The sequence below is a fragment of the Drosophila suzukii genome, chromosome X (genome assembly GCF_043229965.1).
Source record: "Drosophila suzukii chromosome X, CBGP_Dsuzu_IsoJpt1.0, whole genome shotgun sequence".
Lineage (NCBI taxonomy): Eukaryota > Metazoa > Arthropoda > Insecta > Diptera > Drosophilidae > Drosophila > Drosophila suzukii.
In genome coordinates, this window is record NC_092084.1 from 9,796,662 (window position 1) to 9,823,109 (window position 26,448).

The window sequence follows — 26,448 nt, forward strand, 5'->3', positions numbered from 1 at the left end:
AGTCAACAATATATTTACAGCATAGTTCAATACAATATAAGTAAGCGATTTAGAAAACCTATTATATGTATATATTACAATGTAAAGATACCAATATATACAATATACAAATTTAAAAATTCTTCAAAAGTTTCTGACTCAAATATATCGAAATTTTTTTGGAACTTCAGTGGAATATATTTTTAACGTTCGTAAAATCGCCCTTATCAAAAAGAATGTTTCTGTTCTATTACCAATTAAAATATTCCTAAATAATATTACAAAATTTCCTACTGATTCAAAACATTTTTATAGTATTTTCAAATTTTTGTCAAACCGCACTATTTTTATGACCTCCGCTGTACGTGTGTGGATGGAAATAGCAATGCAGTAAACCGCAAATGTTTGTTACTCCATTACGTTTGTGTGTGGCTTTCTGTGTGTGGATGGGTTAGATTTCGCTTTTCCACATTTTCCCCTCAGCAAATTTATTGCCGGCATTCCGAAAAAGATTTTCACTTGTATTTTAGCATTCGGCATCGGCATCGGCATCGATGGCCAACTCCCAGCCCGGGCGAACCAATTATCCCGGGGGGGAAAAGTGTAGTAGGGCCTTTGCCGGAGGAGCATCGAGCAAATTCAGGAGGTTGACATAGAAGTATCTCAACCGGCCAACCCCGGCACCTTCAATTATCGGCTTAGTTGGATCTGTAGTTGCAGCCCTTCGATTGCTGCAGCTGTTCGCATTGCATTCGCATTTGGGCCAGCGAACAGGAAACGGAAAACGGGAAACGGGAAACAGGAAGCTGGAAATGGGCAAGGACCTGGTTTCGGCTGGCATTCAATTAGGTATCGGTCAGCCCAATTCACTGGCAACTGGAGATTTGGCGATGGCCATTGGGATTGCAGATGTTCGGATAGAAGGCCGCCCATTGTCAACACTTCAATTATCGCAACAACAGGTAAAGGGCTATCTTTTTCTGACCTTTCTATGTGGTTCTTGACTACCCTCAAAGAAAGTTTGTCTAAATGGTTAAAAGAATTATCTATCTTACTTAAATTTGACTTTCTTTATTTGACAAGTCTAGAGGGGCTTATCCTTAATGATCTAAATAAAATATTTGTATTACCAGGTTTTTAAAATCAATAGTATCAATTAAAGTAGTTGGAAAAAAAAATTATTTAATTATGAATTTGAATTAGCTAGAGGTAACATTTAAAATTTAAATTCAAATTAAAATATATCCCTAACTCTCTGTAAAATAAATTTAATTAATATAGTGCTTAACTTTATGAGATACTTCTATGTGACTTCAGATAATACATCTGTCATTTTTAAACAGGAAATGCTGCAAAATAGATACTAAACTTAAATCTTTAACTAAGAGTACTAAAACCTTTGACTATCGCAGTTAGAAAGACCTGTTTCCTTTCCTGTTCTTGCATTGTTTCCCTTTTTTTACCCTTTTCATGAGAGCCACCGTCTATTCCCCGATATTCAGCGATACACCGCCAGTGCGAAATTAATATGCATTGGTGGGTTATTCATACGCCCCGTGGGACGGGCAAATAGCAAACTTCCCAATGGGCCTTTGTTTATTTGTGTGTGTATTTTGCGTGTATTTGATTTGATGCGTTTAGTACTTAGGACAACAATTACGTTTAGGTTAACTAGCATAAATCTATAATCATCACATTATGGCACAATGTATGTTATGTAATTTATATATATATATATATATAAAGAGAGATAGAGATATACATAGATATCGATTGATATAACAAATTAAATTTTCTGCAAATCACACGCTTGAATAGAATCACTTTTGATTTAAACGAGTCACTTGTGATTCCGCGTGATTTGCTGGCAAATTTGAAGCCTTCTTTTCTGCTGAGATTACGGGAGACTTACTCCTCTCTCATGGAGTTCAACCAGTATATATTTTCTATAAATATTCACGGTTATTCACGCTATCAGGCGATTTGTATTGCGATTACGACGACTTCCGGCACCCCCATAGTTACTGCCATAGTGATCACCATTTATTTGGGTCAGTGTAGTCGTCGTTTGGGGCACATAGAGACTGGTATTGTTCCTGGCATGTCGACGTTTATAGCGATATCCGGTGATTAGTTCGCGTACTGTCTTTCGATATTTATCGGACAGCACACAGTATAAGAAAAAATTAGAGGCCGCATGAAGAGAGGCCAGAAGATTGCAAACATTTCCCGCCACCACCTGAGTTCCAACCTGAATGTCCATATACTGATTGACCACCAAGTAAATCGCCCATGGCAGTTGACAAACAATGAACATGAGCACCACTGCAATTAAGGTGATCGTCACTCGGTTTTCCTGCGATACGCTGCCTTTTATTCCAGAACTTGATTTGCGCTATGGGTTAGAGATATAGATATTTATTTTGATTTATTAATAAAAACAAATATAAAAGTTTCTAAAAGTATGCAGTACAAAAAGAACGCTGTCTCTCAAGTAAACGATGTGTTTAAATTATATTGTTGCATACTTTTGGACACTTTTCAAAATGATTTTAAAACCTTTTTCAAACTCACTTTTGTGCGCCTTATGCTACTCGCATTGGTTAAATCTCCACGTAGATTTTTCGATCGATGCACCAGTAGAATGAGAAAAGTGTTAAAGGTGGCCAATAGAAGTAGAGGAAACACTACGAAAACCAGCAGTGTAAACATATTCCACAGATTGCTATATAGCTCATCCATGCCCAGTTCCGAAGGACCATGGTTATAAAAAGTAACCTTAAAAGAAAGCATATTAAATAGGTTAGGCTCTATAATAGATTATTTAAAATAGGTAAGTGTATTGTATTTAGACAGAAGAGTTTTTCATTAAACGTATTATAAAATAAAACTCGCAGATTGAATAAAATCCCACGCTCCCCAGTGAAAGAACCCTCTCAAAAATGCAAAGCACAGATATGACTTTAAGTTATAGTCGTATTTATCATAGTCTGGGTACTTTTATTCCCCCCATGTTTCCCAGTGGTTAACCTCTTTCTCATTCTCTCTCCAGGGAAATTTCTGGAATTCTCAGCACATTTCACTTACATTTTGACAGTATTCCGTTACATTAAATGCGAATGCATCCGTATTGTTGTTGCTGTTGTTTCCAGCGCTGCGTTTGCGACGCAACAATTGCAGTAAACTTTCGGTGACCCTTGACCCCGGCTCTTCTTCGTCCCCCTCCTGATCCTGCTCCTCGAGCGTTTTCCTCAGAGTTGGAAGCGTCACAAATCCAGATGACTGCCTGTGACGGCGATGTCGTGGAATGTTCTCTAAAACAAGGGGAAAAGTTCTCAATTTACAGAATATTTTTTTGAACTACACAATGAAAAATAAAGATGGTATGATAATTGATTTTAGGATTTTTAATGTTAATTTAAAAAAGATATTTGGGGATGCCACTGAAATCACTTTTAAATTTATTCTAGGTGCTTAAAAGTATGCAGTGAATATGGAATAGTTTTCTTTATTACCGAACTCAATGTGTTTTCTGATTTTAAAATATATTGTTGCATACTTTTACACACTATAATGGCATTTAAAGATGATAAGATGATAAATAAAGATGGTATGATAATTCATTTTAAGATTTTATATGTTAATTTTAAAAAGATGTTTGGGGATGCCACTAAAATCAATTTTCAATTTATTTAAGGTGCTTAAAAGTATGCAGTAAACATGGAATAGTTTTATTATTAACGAACTCATTGATTTTTCTGACTTTTGAATATATTGTTGCATACTTTTACACACCTAAAATGCTATTTGAAAGGGATTTAGACATTTTTCCATCAGAAGTTTTACTTTTGCAGCGTTCCTTTTAAAATAATATTCAAACCTTTCTTTCCGAATTGCGATTATATTTTTTTGTTTTTTTCTGAGTGCATAAAAGGTGACCCCGTCACTCACCTGGCTCTCCATCACCGCTGCCACTGCCCCAGTCGACGAGCAGATTTGAGCTGCCGGCGGTCGTCGACTCCGTGGTGAAGTCCTGCGATTGCCAAATAGTCGCCGGCGTGGAAAGCGGGGGCGTTACCAGTGGGGGCGTGGCCGCCACGGAGGGCGGGGGCGTGGGCGAGATGTTGGCCACCGTTTGGTTACACGGCTGGTAGGCGTCATCAATCAGCTTCGAACCGACCGTAATTGTGTGCTCGAATGCCGTCGAGAGCGTGGACAGCAAACAAAAGACAGCCACGGCTGGAGATGATAAAAATATGCAGGTTATTGATAAACAAACTGACAGTTGTGGAAGCTAACATCCCAAGCTAACAATCAAATTGCTTTTCAGAAAATTAATTTTTTGACCAGTTTTCGCTTCTTTCTTCCAACATGTTTTTTTGCGAAAGATGTGCAAAATATATTATTTCCAGGTTTGAAATCCAGTGATTGTGAATTAAATAACAAGCTCAACGAGGTGTGACATTCGTCATTCTGAACTTAAATTGCTTTATGGCAGCCAAAGCACTGCGATTTTAAGGCGAAAAATAAATATTCGAATTTTGATCAAAAATACCCCCTTTCGTTACAGTTTTTCAATTGTAGTTTAGTCAAATCAAGGAGTACAGCTAAAAGACCGACTGTTTTGAGCAGCTTGCTTCAATTCCTATCGATCCCTATCACTTTAAGGAAAATTTATTTTTTGACCCATTTTCGCATTTTTTGTAAGGGGGTAGCTCGGTTTTTTTTGGGATTCAGATTTTGGTCAAAAATACTCATTTTTTAGTGGTTTTTCAGCCGTAGTTTAGCCAAATCAAGGAGTACAGCTAAAAGACCAACTGTTTTGAGCAGCTTGCTTCAATTCCTATCGATCCCTATCACTTTAAGGAAAATTTATTTTTTGACCCATTTTCGCATTTTTTGTAAGGGGTTTTTTTGGGATTCAGATTTTGGTCAAAAATGCTAATTTTTTAGTGGTTTTTCAGCCGTAGTTTAGCCAAATCAAGGAGAACAGCTAAAAGACCGACTGTTTTGAGCAGCTTGCTTCAATTCCTATCGATCCCTATCACTTTAAATAAAATGTATTTTTTGACCCATTTTCGCATTTTTTGTAAGGGGGTAGCTCGGTTTTTTTTGGGATTCAGATTTTGGTCAAAAATACTCATTTTTTAGTGGTTTTTCAGCCGTAGTTTAGCCAAATCAAGGAGTACAGCTAAAAGACCGACTGTTTTGAGCAGCTTGCTTCAATTCCTATCGACCCCTATCACTTCAAGGAAAATTTATTTTTTGACCCATTTTCGCATTTTTTGTAAGGGGGTAGCTCGGTTTTTTTTTGGGATTCAGATTTTGGTCAAAAATACTCATTTTTTAATGGTTTTTCAGCCGTAGTTAAGCCAAATCAAGGAGTACAGCTAAAAGACCGACTGTTTTGAGCAGCTTGCTTCAATTCCTATCGATCCCTATCACTTTAAGGAAAATTTATTTTTTGACCCATTTTCGCATTTTTTGTAAGGGGGTAGCTCGGTTTTTTTTGGGATTCAGATTTTGGTCAAAAATACTCATTTTTTAGTGGTTTTTCAGCCGTAGTTTAGCCAAATCAAGGAGTACAGCTAAAAGACCGACTGTTTTCAGCAGCTTGCTTCAATTCCTATCGATCCCTATCACTTTAAGGAAAATTTATTTTTTGACCCATTTTCGCATTTTTTGTAAGGGGGTAGCTCGGTTTTTTTTGGGATTCAGTTTTTGGCCAAAAATACTCATTTTTTTGTGGTTTTTAAGCCGTAGTTTAGCCAAATCAAGGAGTACAGCTAAAAGATCTACTGTTTTGAGCAGCTTGCTTCAATTCCTATCGATCCCTATCACTTTAAGGAAAATTTATTTTTTGACCCATTTTTGCATTTTATGTAAGGGGGTAGCTCGGTTTTTTTTGGGATTCAGATTTTGGTCAAAAATACTCATTTTTTAGTGGTTTTTCAGCCGTAGTTAAGCCAAATCAAGGAGTACAGCTAAAAGACCGACTGTTTTGAGCAGCTTGCTTCAATTCCTATCGATCCCTATCACTTTAAGGAAAATTTATTTTTTGACCCATTTTCGCATTTTTTGTAAGGGGGTAGCTCGGTTTTTTTTGGGATTCAGTTTTTGGCCAAAAATACTCATTTTTTTGTGGTTTTTAAGCCGTAGTTTAGCCAAATCAAGGAGTACAGCTAAAAGATCTACTGTTTTGAGCAGCTTGCTTCAATTCCTATCGATCCCTATCACTTTAAGGAAAATTTATTTTTTGACCCATTTTTGCATTTTATGTAAGGGGGTAGCTCGGTTTTTTTTGGGATTCAGATTTTGGTCAAAAATACTCATTTTTTAGTGGTTTTTCAGCCGTAGTTAAGCCAAATCAAGGAGTACACCTAAAAGACCGACTGTTTTAAGCAGCTTGCTTCAATTCCTATCGATCCCTATCACTTTAAGGAAAATTTATTTTTTGACCCATTTTCGCATTTTTTGTAAGGGGGTAGTTCGGTTTTTTTTGGGATTCAGATTTTGGTCAAAAATACTCATTTTTAGTGGTTTTTCAGCCGTAGTTTGGCGAAATCAAGGTGTACAGCTAAAAGATCGACTGTTTTGAGCAGCTTGCTTCAATTCCTATCGATCCCTATCACTTTAAGAAAAATGTATTTTTTGACCAATTTTGTTATTTTTTTGCGAAAAATGCGAAAAGTTCATAATTTTCAAGTCCGAATGCCAATGGATTGGAAATTAAGCAACGAACTTAACAAGGTTATGACATTCCTCGATCTGACATTTAATTGCATTATGGCAGCCAAAACATTGCGTTTTTAGGGAGAAAAATGAAGTTTCAAATTTGGGACAAAAATTAGATTTTCCTTGCGGTTTTTCGATCGCAGTTTGGCCAAATCAAGGCGTACAACTAAAAGACCGACAGTTTTGAGTAGCTAACTTCATAAGCTAACCATCCCCATCACTTTCCGTAAAATTAATTTTTCGACCAATTTTCTCATTTTTTCGCATCATGTTTTTTTGCAGAAAATGGACGAAATTGAACATTTTCAGATTTGAGCGCCAATGGATAGGAAATTGAATTACAAGCTCACCGAGGTATGACATGCCACACTCTGACCTTTGATTGCATTATGGCAGCCAAAACACTGAGTTTTTAGGGAGAAAAATAAATATTCAAATTTTAGTAAAAAATACTCTATTTTCTTGCGATTTTTTAATCGTAGTTTAGCCAAATCAAGGCGTACAGCGAAAAGATCGACCGTTTTGAGCAGCTAAGATAATTAATTTTTTTAGACTTAATTTTAGAACTTAGTTCATTTTTAGACCAATTTTCAAATATTTTTTCCATCATGTTTTTTGTAAAAAAAAATCATTTAAATTTAGTATAATAGTTATTATTGCTTTAGATTAAAATTGTTGGATGTTAAATAGCTGAGTATTTTTATGGAAAATGTAAGGATCAGTTAAACTTTATTACCTTAAGCAGTGATAATCTTTCTGTCAAATGTCGAAATAAGGAGATGGCAAGTATTTTAGCCCTACTTTGACCTCCTGAACTCACCTGCTATCACCTTTTTGGCCAGCGACTCCGTGCAGAATGTTTGTCTCTTGAGCGGATAGCGTATCGCTATGAATCGCTCGATGGTGAAGCACACAGCTATGTAAATCGAGATGTAACCTGTCCGGAGAAACAGAGAAAGCAATTGTGAGTGGGTGTGGGGGTACAATATAGACACAATCAGTGGTGCACTTGAAGAAATTTAGTAGCCTGGGGAATACAATCTCAATTCTTATATGTGTTTGAAGTTTAAATGTCATAAATACAATTTAAAATCAATAAGAACAAAGCTTTCTTAAAATGATTTTTATTAGTGAAAGCCACACACTTTGAAGTAGAAGTATTTCCTAAGAGTAGGACTTTTTAAATAATACATTTTTTCCGTGTATCCTGGGGATTATAAACACCCGTAGCTCCTCTGTTAATCCCCCGAACCACCCATTTTTGACCCCACCTCAATTTATTCGCTGCCTGGGCTGTCAATTTATTCAAAACGCTGCGCACTCTAAACGATTGACGTCCGTGCCTCGCTGATGAGTCCCGTTTTGGGTTTAGGTTGGGTGGGAAATGGTCGGTGGAAGTGCGGGAAATTGTTGGAAAAAATATGTTGAGGGGGGGGGGCAGAGAGAATTGGTTATCGTATGGCAGTGAGCCTCAGCTGACCGCTGGCATTTCGCAGAAAGCGCTGCTAACTATACCTCGTAAATTGGCAGAGCTCAATGAAATTGATGCACAGCAGCAGCACCAGCCGCAGGTGCAATTCGAATTGATGGGCCCGTCCCGGGAATCCGGGTATATGGGGATCGTGGGGGGGCTAACCGGGGGTACTGGGGAATTTATGGAATCCACACCATTCCACTTAGTGCTCTCCCAACGTTGCATTCGGACATTTTCCCCCAGAAGAAATTGTTTTCGCAGCAAGAAATTTACGCTTTTCTTTTTTTAGGTTCGTTTTTAAATTAATAAACAATTCTTCTTGATTATACTCAATAGTAAAACATGCAGCAGTTAAATTATTAATACTTCTTTATTCACAAAGATGTTTAAAAATAATAATAAGTCGGCAGATATGTTGAATCACTTATAAAGGTGTCCAAAAGTATGCAGTGAAAAGTAGACGTTTGTTTTTCTGAGTATAATCAAAAAACTTACGGACTTTAAAAATATCATAGAAAGTTAAATCATTTATAAAGGTGTCTAAAAGTATGCAGTGAAAAGGAGAAGTTTGTTTTTCTAAGCATAATCAACGAACTTACGGTATTTAAATAAATCATAGCATACTTTTCAACACCTTTTTGGGTGATTTTAGAGGAACCTTCGATTTGTATGGTTTCTTGAGCCCCTCATCTTCTATTAATCAGGTAAATACTCACCAAAACTGTCGCACAGCCAGACGAAATAGCCATAGAGCTGCCAGTAAATTTTTAAATGGTATTTGGGATAATCGTAGTGCTGGAGCGAGAGGATCAATTGACAGGTCAGGTAGGCAATATCCGTGATGGCCAGGGCCGTTAGATAAATGTTCGTGGTGCACCTCATGCGCTTTCTGAAAAAAGAGGCGAGAAGAATCGGAAAGAATTGCAATTTGTGTTTATTCTGGTGGGTATTTCGTTTTCGCCGCATTTCGAAATCAGGCCAAACCATTTTGCTGGACAATGCAAAACGCTGCCAAGTGCAACACCAATTGAAATAGCAAATTGCCTGAAAGCAAAACGGGCTGAGGGGCATTGGGAAATTCCAGTGGGGTGGGTGGGGTTGAATTTCCCCAGGGCTTTTGGTTGGGGGAGGGGGTATGGGGGCGTTGGGCATTTTCCGAAATGCGCACAAATGTCGGCACAGTCATAAAGCCAAAAGATGAACAATAAAAACTAACTGTTAACATTTAGTTTTCTCTCTGGCATCGCCCGCAGCTCTGATAGTTAAATTTCCTTGTATTTTCACAAAATAAAATGAAGAAATGAAAACATTAAATTAAAAAGCCATTTATGGCAGTCAGGTTTCTGGGAATTGCAAAGAAGTTAGATTGAAAATGAATAAATCAATTTGGATAAATAAAGTTGTCTGTATATATACTTGTTTTACCTTATTTCAAGTTTAGTCCTAAATTTAAAAATCAGGAATAGCAGTAATTTTTGTTATTTAACCAATGTTTATATTTATTTTGTAACTAAGAATTTTAAAATAAAGTTTTAAATATCTTTTGAAGGTTTTCAAAGTTATAAAAGGTGAATTGTCAAGTAAAATACTATTTTTTGACCATTTCTAGACCTTGAAATGGGATGTTATTTGGTTCCACATTTTGTATTTTGCCCCAGTTTTCCTGGAAAATGCTCATTTGGTGTCATAGCAGACAGCTTGCCGTACAGAGCACTTGCAACTGTCGCATATTTTCCGGCAAACATAAAAAACACACTCACACACTTTGCTTATCTGTGTGCCAGCAGCAGCAACAACAACAACAACAACAACAAGATATGCATTTTTGCATTTGGCACATAAAATGGCTCTTATTGTTTCAGTTATTGTTATTGTTGTTGTTGCACTTGTCCCTACTGCAGTTTTTGTTGCTGGCGGTGTGGAAATGATTTTAAAGTGCAGCGGTGGCTACAATTAAATGTCGTGTTTAATGCGCTGCGTACCTGCTCGCTGCTTCATTCGTGTTCCACTTGTTTCACAGACATACACTCAGAGAAAGTTTTTATACTACACTATCTTATAAAATTATAGCTGAAAAAATAGTTTAAAAAGTTTACAACTACCCAGCAAAAGGAAATATTTTATTTTAGAGACCTTTTCCTCTTCTGTGATTTTTATTGTTTTAGTCCTTAATCTCCTCAAATAAGACTTTAAAATATAAATTTGATGTATTTTTTTTAAATCTAATTTAATTCCAATAGATATTTTTAAAATACTTGGTACTACATTTTATTAAGTTTTAAATGAAATATTTGTTTCTTTTTTTAATCAAGATTGTATAATAAGTCTTTAACTTAAACATGTTAAATAAGCCTTTAAAATACATATCAAATATTGTATTTTTCTATTATTACACATATTTTAATGTTGTGTTGCATATTTGAGGGCACCAAATAAATTGATTTCCAATTCTTGGGAATACTTTATAAACCGTACTGAATTTCAATTAGTCTATATTGTTTTTTTTTCTTTTTTAAAATATCTTTAAAATTCTATCGAACTAATATTTACCATAAAATGGAAAACTTTTCTGTCCCTGTTGAATGCATAAAATAACAGTGCCTAAAGGCCACGCCCACTCCATTGCCCAAAATCGGCTGGGCAATAATCCAGCAACAATAACAACCGAAATGTGAGGGGGGAAAGGGGGGTCAAGGGGACATGTGTGGGGGATACAAGTGCACTTACCGCGTCAAAACATAAATGCTCACTGAATTTCCCAATAGTCCAATAACAAAAACGCACGGCACCAAAATGCGTTGGACAACATGCCGCACTTCCGCCATATCCGCATCCGAAAACATTTCGCCAACAGTCGCGTTTCCCAGCGTCGCCGCCTCTGCCGCTGCCGCTGCCTCTGCCGCTGCCTCAGTCAGCGTCGCCGTCGACGTCGAGGACATTGTCATGACTGCTGCCTCTGCCTCTGCCTCTGCCACGCCTCCCCACCCGCTAACTCCTTCTTTTCACCGCCTATCCTGGCCACTTGAGTTTGGCCCGTATCGGTTGCGTTTTCCCGATTTTCCCAGTCTCCACTCGATTTCGATTCCAATTGCACTTTTGTCAGCAGCCAAAACACACACACAAACGCCCACTGCCACGCCCACTGGAAAAATATGGAAAAAAAAGAGATCGTGAGTTAGGATACTTATACTTATTAAAGAGCGTAGATATAATATGATTATATTAGAGTTTATATATTATATTGTATTAGAATTTATATATACCATCGAAATCTCCAAAAATTCAATGATACATGTAGGTGTCTAAAAGTATGCAGTGAAAAATAAACTTAAATATGGGAAAGGGATCGTGAGTTAGGATACTTATACCTCCTTTTTAAGGAGCATAGAAAAATATGATTATACTTGAGTTTATATATTATATTATACTAGATATTATATATACCATCGAAAATAGGTGTCTAAAAGTATGCAGTGAAAAATAAACTTTGCTTTTGGAATAAATCATAAGAAAGCCAGAGACCAACTTCATATTAGTCTCTTCGCTAGGGAGTTAGGATAAGAATCAAGACGTCTGGAAAAAGGTTCCTCGTGAGCAAGATACATGAAAAATTTTTGGGATATTCAGATCTCTTTCTATATCTCTAGTTCTCATAAACCAGGGGCTATTACAAACTGATCTAACGTTCTTTAGTTTGCGCTACTCTCACTTTATTGAGGACTGATTTAGACACTATAACGCTTATAACGCTTATTTCCAGATTGGATTTAGGATAAATTTAATACTTAACTGAACTTATTATATTTTGTTGCATACTTTTCAACAAATGGGGATTTTTGTGTCACTTTCGATTAAGAAATTCAAACTTATAGAGTAAAAAGGTATATTGTATTCGTTGGATAGTATATTAAAGATAGAATAGATAAATAGTATTCGACCATATAAAGTATATATATTCTTGATCAGGATCACTAGCTGCGTTGATCTAGTCATGTCCATAGTTGGTACTACGCATGCATATTCTATAGATTCTTGCGCAGCACAAGATTGTTCTTGTTTTAAGAATGTCAAAATCGTAAAGTTAAAAATTTTTAAAAATTAAGCAAACAATTCCAAACTTTCATAGACCAATTAGTAGTAGTAATACAAATGGTAGTTCACTTTTGTACCTCCAGGAATCGCAAATAAGTATTCCCAAAATGCACGATGGCAGTGAAGACAAATAAACAAGGCGAAAATCAACACTTTGCAGCAATATAATTTCGCACGCTAATCATTCGACATCCTTCCTCGGCTGCTGTTTCCTTTTTCATTCGACAACACCGAATGATTTATGGCCAACTCGGATTGGCATTGATATTGGCCAACAATCGGCAGAAACAGATAGGAGTTGGCCAGGAGAAAGGCAAAGAGAAAAGAAGAGGAGAAAGCAGGAGGTGGATATGGCCTGAAGCTCTATCTTGCAGCTGTTTGTTGCAGATTTTTGCAGCAAACCACTCGAATATTTGCCTCGAATTACATTTCGCACACACACACACACACACACCCAGCCCGCATAGAAAGTTCACTTATTTATTTGGTTTTCAATTTCGGGGCTTTTTCGCTTATTTCTTTTGTTTCAGTTTGAAACCCATTTCACCAATTTTCCCGATTTTCCCACGCTTTTTTGCCACCCACCCACATAGATACACACACACACACACACACACATACTGGGCAGACAAATTGCGCGTAAAATAAAACTGAAATTGCAATTGCAGCAGAGGGCAACTGCAAAAAACATAAGCAACAAAATAAAGCGAAATAGAAAATCGCAAATAGACAAAAGCAGAGCAAGGAATTGGAAAGCGTTTTAAAAACAATAAAAGTGGCAAATTCACAGTCAAGTCCCCGCCTCTCGAAATTCGCAAATATTGCACGTACGTGAGTGAAAAAACAAAAAAAACCCAGAATCGAAAACCGAAAAACGAAAAACGATATTCGTTGCATTAAGCGAACTTTGGAAATCCAAACAAAATGCTTTTATTTTCGCCGGCCACATCTGATGACATTTGAGAGTTTTAAAAGGTTAAAAAAAGAGTGGTAGGGTGTGAGATAATGTACCCATTAATGGGTTGTTAGAGAAAACCCCTTTGGTGTTATTAGACATTTAAACATGTTGTTCTCGATAATAAGGTTTTCAAAGGGTTTGGATTGTAATCCTTATAATAAACTAAATATTCATTGTGTTTGGAGACCTAATTTAAATGAACATAACATGGCTTTAGGATTATATTAAGTTGATCAACTTTTCGTATACCCTTTTCATAAGGCAATTATTGGAAAAATTATGTTAAGAATGAAACTGAACCAGATGTTCTAGATTTTCAGCTCTGAACCATTCACAAAAATAAAATAATTCAATTTTATAAAGAATTAAACAAAAATCATTGATGAATCAATGATGAAAATCATATAATCATTGATTAAATGAAATCATTGTATAAAAATCTTTAAAATGAGTAATAAGCCTCTTTTATATTTTCATTTTACACCCCCCAAATTATGTTAAGAAACAAACTTAATCAGATATTCTATAATTTTAGCTCTGAACCATTCACAAAAATAAAATAATTCAAATTTGTAGAGAACTAAACAAAAATCATTGATGAATCAATGATGAAAATCATATAATCATTGATTAAATGAATTCATTGTATAAAAATCTTTAAAATGATTATTAAACCTCTATTATATTTATATTTTACACCCCCGTTTTGGGCAGTGCAGTCCATCTGCGCTTTTAAATAAAACCCAGGCCACAGGACCTGTAAGGTCCTGCCTCAGTTATCAATGAATGAATATGGAAATGGCTGAATGAATGCGGGAATGAATGGGCATGAATGAATGAATAGATGACTAGCTGGCTGACTGAATAATTGAATGAATGCGTGAATGAACGGCGCCTGAGAGGAAAATGGCGGAATATGGCTAAAAGTCCGCGGAGTGGAACGGAATGAAATGGGATAAAACGGGCTCATATTTTTGTTGTTTTTCGTTCTGTATTTTTTTTTTTTGCATTTTACAATACGTCGCTTTTTCTTCGTCCTTAGGCTGTACTAAGTTGTTGTTGTTGTTGTTGTGGCAGCCGCAAGTAAACAAAGGGTTTTTGTTGCCGGTTTTTTGTTGTTTCTGCCAGCGGTTTCCATACACATCTCTTTTTTAAGCAACAGAATTATTTTTTTTGGGCTCCCGAAATTTAAGGGGTATTTATAAGGGGTTTTAGTATTTAAGTAAGGTATTTTAAATACCTTAAAATCGAATTTCCTTTTTTTACACAAGCTAAAAATATAAATTGGCAAACGATTTTGTCATATTTTTAAAAAATATTTTATAGGAACTCATTAAAATAGTTATTATGTATTACGTATACGTAATATTATTACGTATACGAACAGATCTTATAAACATATGTATACAAATGTAGTACCAATATTTAATAAATTAATTCTTTAAAATCTCCACACTTAAGAGGCTTACTTTATTATTAGTAATTATTATTTAATTAATAATCTAAAATCGCCACATTAAAGATTATTACATTTTCTTAGGGTAAATCCTTAGCCATATCCTTTTCGCCCCTGGACACCTCTTTGTATATGTGTCATTTAGGCAGACCCAACAAAAGATGCCTAAATTAGCACACACACACACCAAAACACACTGCTAACAACACACACACACACACACCTGCGCGGTTGACAGTTACGTGTGAAAAAAGCGAAGCGAATTCTTCAGATTTTCCTCTCTCTTCGGTTTTTGTTGCTGCCAGGCCGTGTTCCACTTTCTTTTTTTCGCCCCCCAGTTCGGCCAGATGCAACAGAAAATTCTTACATTCTTCCAGTCTTTTTTTTTTTTTTGCTCCCTTTGCATAATTAGTGAGTGGCTCAGTGGGTACAGCTACAGCAACAACAAAAATAATAATAATAATAGTAGCGACAAGAGAAGCTTGGGCAAGTCAAGTGGCTGTGTGCCATTTTCTCAGCACCTGCAAAAAATGTGCCTTGCTCCTAATTGGCAGCCAACTACAATGAAAAAAGGAGAAAATGGCTTTAAAGCCCAGGTCCAAGGAACCAGAGCAAAAAAATGCGGGGAAAGAAAGAAAAGCCTGCGGCCGCGTTTTCCCTGATTAGGATAAGTTGCATTTAAGCAACTTTTAAAATTAACTTTAAATTGAAAACCAGTCTGGAAGAAATAATGCAAAAAAAACCCAGGACTACACTAAAAAAATACGACAAGCTTTTCTCTATACAAGAAGTAAAGGTAATATATATGTTATATATAAATAAAGAATGATAATATATTATATTATAATATATATATTATATTATTATATTAAATATATATTATTTCTTAAATATTATTGACATTTATCATTAGTAATTAAAATTAATTTGTAGATCAATTTCCAAAGGCTGACAAGAATGCTCTATACATATTACATAGACCTTCTAGAAACCTTAAATTAAATCCTAGGCCTCAATTTTTCCCCCAGTGCAAGCCACATAAATCCACGAGGGCCAAGTCAACGCTTTTTGGGTTTTGTTTATCGTTGGCCGTCTTTCCAGCCCGGCAGCACTTCAGCTCCTTAACCCCAGTGCATTTTGTTTACCCAGAACCAGCAGCGGCAACAAGATAAAGTCAAATAGTTACAACAGCATCATGACAAGGCAGCCCCAGTCACTCACTTCGGAGTTGGAAAGAGTGGGAGAGAGTCAGACAGAAAGAGGGGGGTATAGTCAGACAGAAAGAGGTGGGTATAGTCAGACAGAAGCGGTCAGTCAGCCAGTCAGTCAGCCAGTCAGTCAGTCAGTCAGTCATTCCATCAGGTTACCCTAGGTCCGAGTTTTGGAGTCAGCAACCAAGGCATCCATTGCAGCCTTTGTGGCAAAACAAACAGGAGCGGAGTTGGCTGGGGCTGAGGGGGGGGGTTATATAAAGGGTAGAATCCGGAAGGGGGTCAGCAGTTCCGACAGCTTCTTCTTTTACTTCAAACTACAACAACGAGTGCGCTAAACTACACTACTACCGACTTTGTGGCATTGAGAACGTCGGCAAAAAAACCAAAGTTTGCCAAAGTTTAGACAGTTGCAAATTGCCATTACCCTGGAATGGAAAAGTACCAAAATTTAACCGGGATTTAAGGTGTTTGTTATTTTTTTACTTTCTTGAAAAGTTCAAGAACAAATTAAAATAATTATATAATTTTAAACTATTCGTTATGTTTTGTTTTTAACAGAAGGCCCTGTTTAACCTCTACTTTTATGTAAAGGCTAACCTGAAGTTAATTTTAAGTAACATTTACAAACCCATGCATTTTTTTTAAAATCAAGTTAAACGAAATGTGAAGTTGAACAAGTAGTTGATCAGGTTTTCTTCTAGTCCCCATACCCTTTGGAAAAGTGCAGGAAAAAATATGCAAGTACAGTTTCCCCCAGGTATTTTTGCATTTGATTTTCAAGTTCTGTCTCGTCGCAGTCGGACTTTTGTGGTGAGTGTGGAAATGGGGAAAAAATAGCTGCGGGACTGGAGAACTCGAGGAAAGAGAGGGATACAGATCGGGATACGGATGACTGTTGTCCGGGTTGAGGCCAAGGTGCAGCATTGCCGTGACAGCCCATCAACTTGCATTTCCCCCGATCTCACATCGTCGTCGCACCCCAGATTTCTTCAAACCATACACCCCCCCACCCCCCTGTCTACTCTTTTTTGATGATGCCTTGGCTTGGCAGACAAAATTGCATTTCGCTCAAGGTGTGACCAGGTCCGAGTGCAATGGCAAGTCCCCTGCCAAGCATTTATAAATCGTGTGACAAGCACGTACACGTAAAAAAATGAATCTCAGAACTGGTCTTAAATAAGTATCCTTTTTATATTTTATATTGCTATTATATTAAGGAGAATAAGTTAGATATTTACCCTTCTAAAAGAAGGAAAAGAAAAATATTTATTCATTTCATAGATACTTTTGAAAGAAAAAAAAGGTATGGTTTAGTAAAAGAATGAAATTGAATGTTCCACTTGTATTTTTAATAGAACTAATTTTTTTTCTTTTATTATTTATGTTTTTGAAAAATTATTTAACATATTCCTACACCTATGAATGTATGATTTCATAATATAATGTAATTCAATGTTCCAATTTTATTTTTTATAGAACTAATTTTTTTTTTTTTACTATTTATTAGGATATACATAAACCTACTCATAAAAATGTGTGAATTAATAATATAATGCAAAATTGTTTGTACAAATTTTTTTTTTTTTAACTAATTTTATTATTTGGTATACATTTTTTCTTGCTGTGTAGAGCCCTGGGGCAGGGGAACAGTGGGCGATGAGATTCTGCGGAAAGGACCAACGTCCATTGCCATAAAACTTAAACAAGTTATTTATGCACACGCGTTGCGTGCTTGAAGCTCGTTTTCAATTGCAGCTGGCAAATGTTTAAGACCGTCGCAAAAGGCGGGGATGAAAGCGGGCGGAAAAATAGAAGGGGGTGGGGCCAGAATGCAAGGTGCATGAAAAGTGGGAAAAGCGGGAAAAGCGGGAAAAGCGGGGCCTGCGTTGGGGCCTTAAGTTATCAACATGGAATGCAATTTTCCAAACTGTCTATTTTCTATGCAAATTCGCTTGCATTTCACAACGCGCTGCGCTTTGCGCTTTTGCTCTCTATCTTCCCCCAGCCACGCCCACATTTTTCCAGGGGGCGGGGGGCAGTGGGTGCAGACAGGACATATCAGCCATATCAGAAGGCTGAGAGCGAAGAAAGCAGTAGTAGTGGGCACAAAAAATAAAAAACCCGTCGCACAAACATGCAAATGTGTTGCATAGTTTAGGGCGCCCTCACACACGCACTCATACACACACACTCAAGCACATATCAAAAGCATCCTGGCCCTGCCTGTGTGTGTGTGTGTGTGTGTTTGTGTGGCATATTAACTTGATATATATTTAGCTGGCAAATATAATGCTTACGACAGATTTTTTTTATTGCCTGGCGAAAAGCACAGAAATATAATTGGAAAAATGTTCCTCTAAGAATTTATTTTCGGACATCTATTCAATCTGATATACTTGAATATCAAGTTTAAGGTGTAAAGAAAATAAACGTAAATAAAATGAACATTATGCAATTGAAAATGTAATAAATATATGTCTTTTCATAGCCCATATTTCTATAATTTAAAAATATATTATTTACTTGAAATAAAACCTAATTTTCCTTAACCTTTTGACTGTTTTGTCTATCTTAGAAGCTTTAAATTTTATCAGATATTTTTTTGACTATGGCAATCTGGGACTCTTCAAATTGGTGTAAATTCACGTTCGAAAATATCCCCTTAAACCCAAATTCAACTGGGGCTTTTGGGCCTGGCTAATCAGCCAGCTCGCTGGCATTTTCTGTTGTTGCATCATTGATGGATGCCAAAGGCACTTGCAGCCGCACCCTTAACCCCTTGTCGCCCCCTTTTGGGCTACGCTTACGGAGCTGCCACAAAATCAAGCCACATTGATGGAGAAAGCGCGTCAACGGCAATGAAAAACCAAATGAGCGCGCTTTGAGCGCCCCTCTCGATTAACACGTTGTGCCACATGGTAGCCACCGGGGGTGCGGTGGGGTGTTAAGGGTGGGAGGGGGTGTGGTTTCAACGGAGGACTCTGCGATTGATGGGGGTCAGCGAAAAGCGGCGCTGAATTGAACCAAAAGCAGGCTAACGGACGCGACGGAGGCGTGACTTTTCAGCTGCCCACGTGACTCACGACCTATGGCTAAACACTCGGAAAATCTCTAGGGAAAAGGAAAAAAACTAGATATAGATTTCAAGAGAACTAAGCCACAAACTTTTTGAGATATACCACTTCAAAATCGGGCTACAATTTTTAAAGTTATGGGAACTATAAGTACAGTTTGGGGTCACCATTTTGCAAATACTTAGCATTATTAATTAGTTTGAAATCAAATCATTTAAGAAATAAACCACAACGTTTTAGAGGTATAGCTCTAAAAAATGGGTATACAATTTTTCAAGCTATGAGAATTCAAATTCACCATTTTGCAAAAACTTGGCATCATTGAAAAATTTTAGAGTAAATCACTAAAGAAACAAACCACAAACTTGTAGAGGTACACCATTTTAAAATCGTTATAAAATTGTTCAAGTTATGAGAAAAACAAGTTAAAATCGGGGTCACCTTTTTGAATTAAAGAAGGAAAGGTACAGAGGTAAAAGGATATAATTAATCAAATTTAAAGCTCAACGTGTGCAGTTTGGGGTCACCAATACCAAGCTACTTCTGCTTGATTCAAAGCGATTTGCGCCACTGCTCAATTACAGCGAGATAGCGATTGAAGGTGTTTTAGCTGCCAACACGTTGGTTTCGCATTTCGCAGGGCGATGAAATTTAGGAGCGTGTGAAGCAGAAGTAGCTGCGAATCCCTTCTGACATTGACAAATAGTGTGCGAAGTACAATGCAGGCGCACACACACAGGAGCACGCACACTCACACACACACACACATGCACACACCCTCGCTAACTGACACACGCATGCCGTGGCAAAATGTGTTGCATACTTGCGGGCGCAAATTATTGCCAGCAGGCAGCTGCAGCTGCGACTCAGGACTCCTGCTCCTTCTGCTGATCCTGCTCCTGTTTCTGCTCCCTGCTCCCTGCTCCCTGCTCCCTGCTCCTCGCCAGTTTGCTAATTAACAAAGCACTTTACAGCTGTCCGGAGCGTTTGAGGCAAACGGGGCGCCAAAAGGGGGCGTACACTTGGAAAAACAAAATCAAAATCTTTAGCTTGCCCTATAAAAAAAGCTCACATCTGCATCTCTTTGCCAATATTCACCATACCATCTAAAAATATTTGAGCTTAAATTAATTGAGATTTCATATATACAAAACAAAAATAAACTGTTTTTAAAACTACTTCTTCTTTGCAAATATTCAATAAAAACCAAAGTACAATATTTTAAGCATTAATTTTTTTCATGATTACTTAATACTCTATAGTATTTTATCGCATCATATCATAGGTCTATAAGGTCTATTAAGATTAAAAACAACTTCAAAAAATATTTTTAGAGTAGGTTAACAAAAAATGTATAATTTTTATGGCTTTAAACATCGATAGAATTTTCAAGAAGCTTTGTTAAATTGGCTGATTATCCCTTAGATCTTTGGAAATTCTTAGATCCATTCAAACTATAATCTCCAGTATTTTCTCGCCGTGCAGTCATGCCTTACACCTTCCACCTGGCCCAAAAACAACAGCAGCAGACAGAGCCTTTAGGACCATCATCTCTGCGCGAGCTTATCCCGTTTCTTGGGCCCTACACCGCCCCTGTGCCGCCCCCTCGGCTGCATTAATTAAATTTTATAACGCCGCCACTGCAGCTGGTTGTGTGGAAACACGTGACGCAGCAGAACGCGTTGCATAATTTGATGGTGCCACCGGCGACGGCGACAACGTTTAGAATTTGTCGCAAGTGTTCCGCCGGTTTATAGAACAGTATCTATAAGTATATTTCCTGATATTACCATAGTCCATTTAACCGCTTTCACCAAAGGGAGTGGGGATAACTGAGATCTATCTGGGGTATATAATATCTTAAAAATTATAAAAACATTTGATCATACATCTTAAGAATAAGTACTTTGATTTTGGTATATACCTGATAATATGAGATACTTTAATATATAATTTTATTATTTATAATAATACCTAAATATTTTCTAACTCACAACATTACAAGTAATTCCCATTACATTTTAATTTATAGTTTAAGATATAAAGTCACCTGTTTCAAAAACATAAATCACTTTTATGAGTTCCTAAACACTGACATAAAAATACAACTTTTAATTGCCCACCAAAAAAACATTTAAATCCGTTCAAATAAATTCCGTATACCTTGCCTAAATACCTTTCTAAATACCTTTTAATAGTTAGCTAATTGCCACTTAAAATTTCAAATTGAGAAAAAAATAACAATGTATTTAATTGAATAAGTGGCAGCTTTAAACTTTAAACTCAACTACGAATATTTATGAAAAACACACAAAGCATTTGCTTATAACAAATTCCATACAGAAATATAATATGGTCAATACAAATTACAGCCATTTTAATGTAAAATAATTCGGGTAAAAATAACTGGCCTAAGGCAATTTAATTATGCGTAAATGTGCCTTTGTAACAATAAACAAATCGAAAATTAATTAAGCAAGTTCTCGGTAAATATGGCTATAAAAACTTGTGCTGTGAACAACACTTTAAATGTATACTTTTTTCTTTTTAAATAATAATTGAAATTACATATGAATATTTTTTTATACGGGTAGTTGTTAAACATTTTGCCATGTTTTTTGGTATCAATTTCCTTGATTTCCATTTCGTGAGTACCTTCTTCTTTTGTTTGTAATTACATTATTTAAAAACAAATTGTTCCTGGAAGTTGTGAAAATGCGGATTGCCAGTTGACTTAATCCCATTAGTTGCATTACCCGCAATTACTCATAATTATTCATGTTGACGAGTGGTTGACCAACCATTTATTTATTTATTTATTCACCATTATCTTTTATGCGCTGTCAATTAATTGGCCCAAGGACTTGAGGCGCTTTTGTCCACGCCGAAAAGAAATTAAGACCGGAATTGAAATGAAAATTTAACAATTTTGCAACTCTAATCTGGGCGGCAATAAAATGAAAATGCTGCAAGGAGCAAAACTTTGCCACGCGACGGAGGAAAATAAAAATGAAAATGAAAATAAAAAAATACAAATACATTTAAGTGGAAAAGCGTCACGAAAATGCGCAGACAGCAAAAGCGGAAAGTGTTTATACATATATATATAGTATATATATGGGTGCCTCCATTGTTGCTAACTGCGCTGCGTTTATTTAGAAAGTTATTTCTCCTGCTCAGCGAAGGCAGCAAAAAGTAACTAAAAATAAGCTCAGCCAAAATAAAAACATTGTTGCACATGCTCCACTCCGCACTCAAAAAAAAACGCAAAAAAATAAAACAAAATATGAAAAAATGAAAAAAAAAAAAGAACTAAAACAAGCTGGCAACAATGTTGTCTGTTTTTCAAGCTGAAAGCGGCGTGGAAAAGGGGCGGCTGAAAAGGGGGCGCGGCTGCTGTGGGGGATTCCCCGCCTCATTAGCTCGGGGGATTGCCATGGATATGCTAAAAGGTTTTTATTATTATTTTATTCACTTTTTCGGCTGCTTTTCTCCTGCTTTGTTTTCCCCGCTGATGATTATTAATGGATTTATTTTTGGGAAATTTTAAGTTTGTTCTCTTATCAGCACTTCGAGCCGGTGACCTTGCTTTACAAAACTTACAATGAATATTTAAATATGCAGGATACATTTTAATGAGCTTAAAAATAAGCTAAGCAAATACTTACAGAAAAATACCGAATATTATTTCTAAAAAATTTAAAAAAAAGTAGGTTTTCAAATGAAGTACAAGACAAATATTAAAATAATTAATTCAATAAATTTAAAACGGTTAGGTTTGCTTTTTTTCTTTAAACAATTTTTCTTTACTTTACCAAAAATTTTACTTAAACAAAATAATATGGTTAAGAAAAGCAAATAGGAATAGTATTTTTTCAGTATTTACAAATATATAAATACTGTAATAAATATACCAAAAAATATCAAAAAAGTTAAGATATTTTTTTTTCTATAAATAATTTTTCTGTATTCAAAAATAGTTTTCCAATTGTAACTTCCTATTTTTACTCAAAAAAATGAAACATACTTTTAAATAAAAACCAAGACACATAGTATTTTTCTGGTTCAAAAACAATTCAATATAAATATTTAAGCAAGAAGCCCAAAAGCCTTCAACATTGTTTTGCCTTCTGCTTCCTATTATTTTACAATTCCCCCGGTAGCAGAAATTCACCGAAATAACTTGGAATTGTAAATAGGATTCCATAGAATCGCATTGTCACCACACCTGACATTTTGCCATTCGGCTGTGCCTTTTGTTTAGTTTTTCATTATTTTCTTGGATTTTCCATGTGGTCAGCATTCACAGCATTCTGCGCTCTGTTTCCATAGTACTGAATGCTATTTATTATTATTATTTAGCCATCATTTGGCTGGCAGTCAATTGGGCATTTTGTTTATAAACAATAAGTGAACAGGGCGCCATGGAAAACAGCATTTTGTGATGTAGCTCATAAAAATGGTCAGCGAGACAGGAGAAAAACCAGCGAAAAACCCGAAAGAAATAATAAACACGAATGGCAAATATTTGTAAGCTTTCATCGGGGAAAAATTGGTGTTCGGGCCAAAAGGTGTTGATGGAAGCAAACAGAATTAAAAATTGTGTATTTTTAGTGCCAGTTAAACAGGGAAAGAAAAACTGGCTTGGTTTTATTTGATTTTCATTCTTATTTTTATTTTTATGTGACATAAACGTAAATTACGCATATGCAGTGGTGACAAATTTTATAAAAATAAATTAAAAATCAAAAGTAACGAACGAGTGCAATGTGAATTAATAAAATACTTCGTGCTCATTTTGTATCTCGTTTTGGTGTAATTTTTTCGCCGTTTTCACCCCTGTTTACTTTATTATGCGTAAGAGATTATAATGGCATTAATTACGTATACGCACAGGTGAACGCGGCACAAGGCACGATGGGCACTTAATTAGTGTGCGTGTGTCGGCCTGTTTGTTTATGTTTAAATGTCTGACGGCTTGGGCAAACATTTTCCTACACTCATTAGCTTATTCAATGTTTGTTTGCCATTTTTATGTACATTTTTTCCAGTCTGTTTGTGTTTTTCGGACGGAGATCGTTCGTTACTCTGTTGTTGGAAAAATATTTATGGAATACAGATGGTCAACTTGAAATTTATAAATAGTTTCTTTTAATTATAAACATATTTTCCAATTTTATTGATTGTTTTAAAAGCTTAAAGTAAAAGATACTTTTAGTAATAAAACAAAGATTTCATTTAATGACGAGAAAGGAAAATTGTTTTTTTTTAATTAACGCATTTTTTCAAAGTATCTTCTTTGTATAACAAGCTTGAAGTAAAAGATAAACACAATCTTTTTGCTAGTGAAAAGCTTGTTTATGTATTTTGTACTAGGTTTTAAACAAGGATTTTATGATGAAGAATTTTTTTAAATTTAATCCTAGAGAACATTTTTGAGCACATAAAAAAGATCAAAGAACTAGAAAATGCGTTATAAATTTCCTAAAAAACCTAATAAACATTCCAAAAAATCATATAAGTACCATTAAAACGAAAGAAACCAAGAGCATTACTGCTTCACATATATCAAAAGAATATTTTTGTGTGTCCCGCTTTGTAATTTTGTTTTGCGGCTATTCAAAACGATTCAAAACGATTGCAGAGTTTTGGAATTTTTGTCAGCATGACATTTGAATTTGCATAATTAATCAATTAATGCTGCGATTTTAGAGTCTGGCATTTGGCGAAAAGGGGGAAATTCGTGGGCGTCACGTGCATAAATTTGCGCTCGTTTCATTTTCATTTCTGAATACGTACACTTTTTAAGCCGCGCACGTGCTATGACCGATGTATGTATATTTTTTTGAATATATATATGGGTATCTATGGGATATATATGCCCACCGAAGTACCAAAATTGTGGGGGCAACGTGGCAGTTAACATTTAATTTGATATGCGCTTTGTTTGCCCAGCGACATGGACATGTCAATTATTTAATGCTTAACGTTTAGTGCCTTATTGCATTTCAATTTTCCATTTTGCCATTTGACTCAATGCATTTTTATCGCCGGCCATTCGATATTCAGCCAAATTACGTGAGCAGAATGGCAAAAAAAAGAACCACTTGTTATTAAATTGGCCCTATATTGGCTGATATTAGGCTACTAAAAGAGATGTGTTAGTAATTTTATTATAGGCAATATTATTAGATTTTATAAAAAAAAAACACTATTATTATTCCTATTTTAACTGTTCGAAAGCAGCATGATTTTTTCCATTTTATATTTAAAAAAAAAGTTTGAGTAAGGAGACCATAAATTATTTATATGGCTTCCCTGTATGTTTGCAATTAATTTTTAACGATTATTGGAAAGAAATCTCATCAAATTAATAGGCAATAAATTCGAAATTCAATTGAAAAATGAATTCAACAAAAATCCAATCAAGTGCAAATTTTATTTATTTATTTTGCAATTGAATGACGTATTTATTGACCATTATTTTGATGATTTTACTAGCCTTTTTTTGCACAAAGATATTTGTTTTTTCAAATCACAACTTGACTGTCAGGATTATAATAGATTTTGTTTAGGGTACCTGTAGATAATTCGCTTGGGCTTAGTCATTTTCCCAAGACTTTTCCGATTTCCCTTTTTTTTTTGCCGAGGGGTTAAGAGATATGGGCAAACGACATTGGGCTGTCAGGGGTTTTAGTACTTCCTCTCGTTTTTCGGCTGTTTATTTTGGTTGAGGGGTTCGTCATTAGATGGCTGCTGATTCAGTGTCCATTGCCTAATGGATATGGCTTTGCCCCACCAATCCACAAGCCCCACAAACCCCACATCCCCCTTATTTTTCGCAGCCATTTTCCACATTTTCACCAGCTTTCCTCGGCTTTCCTGTCATGTTTCACCTGCCAGCTGAATGCATTTGATTTGATATTTTCTGTCATCTGTGCGTCGTTTGCTGGTGCTCTTTATTTGGGTTTTTCACTCCACTGTTGTTCTTAGATTCATTAGTTGGCCTCTGGCTTTGCATATCTGTATCTGTATCTTTTCGTCACGTTCGCCTCTCGATTTTCGTGATTTGGTTTTCATTTCTTGGGCTTTTTGCCCCATTTTCTTTACGGTTTCTTGTTGATTTTTCTTGTCTATTTTTGGGCACGAGCACAACAAATTAAATAAATAATATTGTCATTCTGTGAAATGCATTTGCACGCTTTTACCATTTTGCCTCAGTTATTTCTACAATTTAATCCACTTTTTATGGCTTTATTCGCATGTGGCCCAAATGTTTTTCCTGTTTTATGTGGTTGACTAATTGTCAGGAATTCTGTTGTTTTCATATTAATTTTAAACGCACATTTTCGTCACCGAGAGCTCTTTTATTTGTTTGTTAATTATATATTTTAGGCAAACGGCATATGCCTTACTTTATTTCGAATCTATAAATATATTTTTTTATTAATTGAAGACCTTGTAAT

The 26,448-nt window shown here is 35.9% G+C and overlaps 1 protein-coding gene across 3 annotated transcripts in view; it reads right to left on the minus strand.

The window, feature by feature from the left end:
• Positions 1 to 1,512: 1,512 nt before the first annotated feature.
• The window catches only part of Proc-R (Proctolin receptor), a 28,518-nt gene continuing 3,582 nt past the window's right edge, over positions 1,513 to 26,448 (minus strand). For all 3 annotated transcript variants that reach the window (XM_070997845.1, XM_070997843.1, XM_070997844.1), the window contains exons 3-9: positions 10,916 to 11,330; positions 8,905 to 9,077; positions 7,535 to 7,651; positions 3,931 to 4,218; positions 3,067 to 3,293; positions 2,554 to 2,757; positions 1,513 to 2,374 (exon numbers count right to left, since the gene is read on the minus strand). In XM_070997845.1, coding sequence (XP_070853946.1) covers positions 1,946 to 2,374; positions 2,554 to 2,757; positions 3,067 to 3,293; positions 3,931 to 4,218; positions 7,535 to 7,651; positions 8,905 to 9,077; positions 10,916 to 11,133 — 1,656 coding nt within the window. In that variant the 5' untranslated portion in view covers positions 11,134 to 11,330 and the 3' untranslated portion in view covers positions 1,513 to 1,945. The remainder of the gene's footprint in view (positions 2,375 to 2,553; positions 2,758 to 3,066; positions 3,294 to 3,930; positions 4,219 to 7,534; positions 7,652 to 8,904; positions 9,078 to 10,915; positions 11,331 to 26,448) is intronic.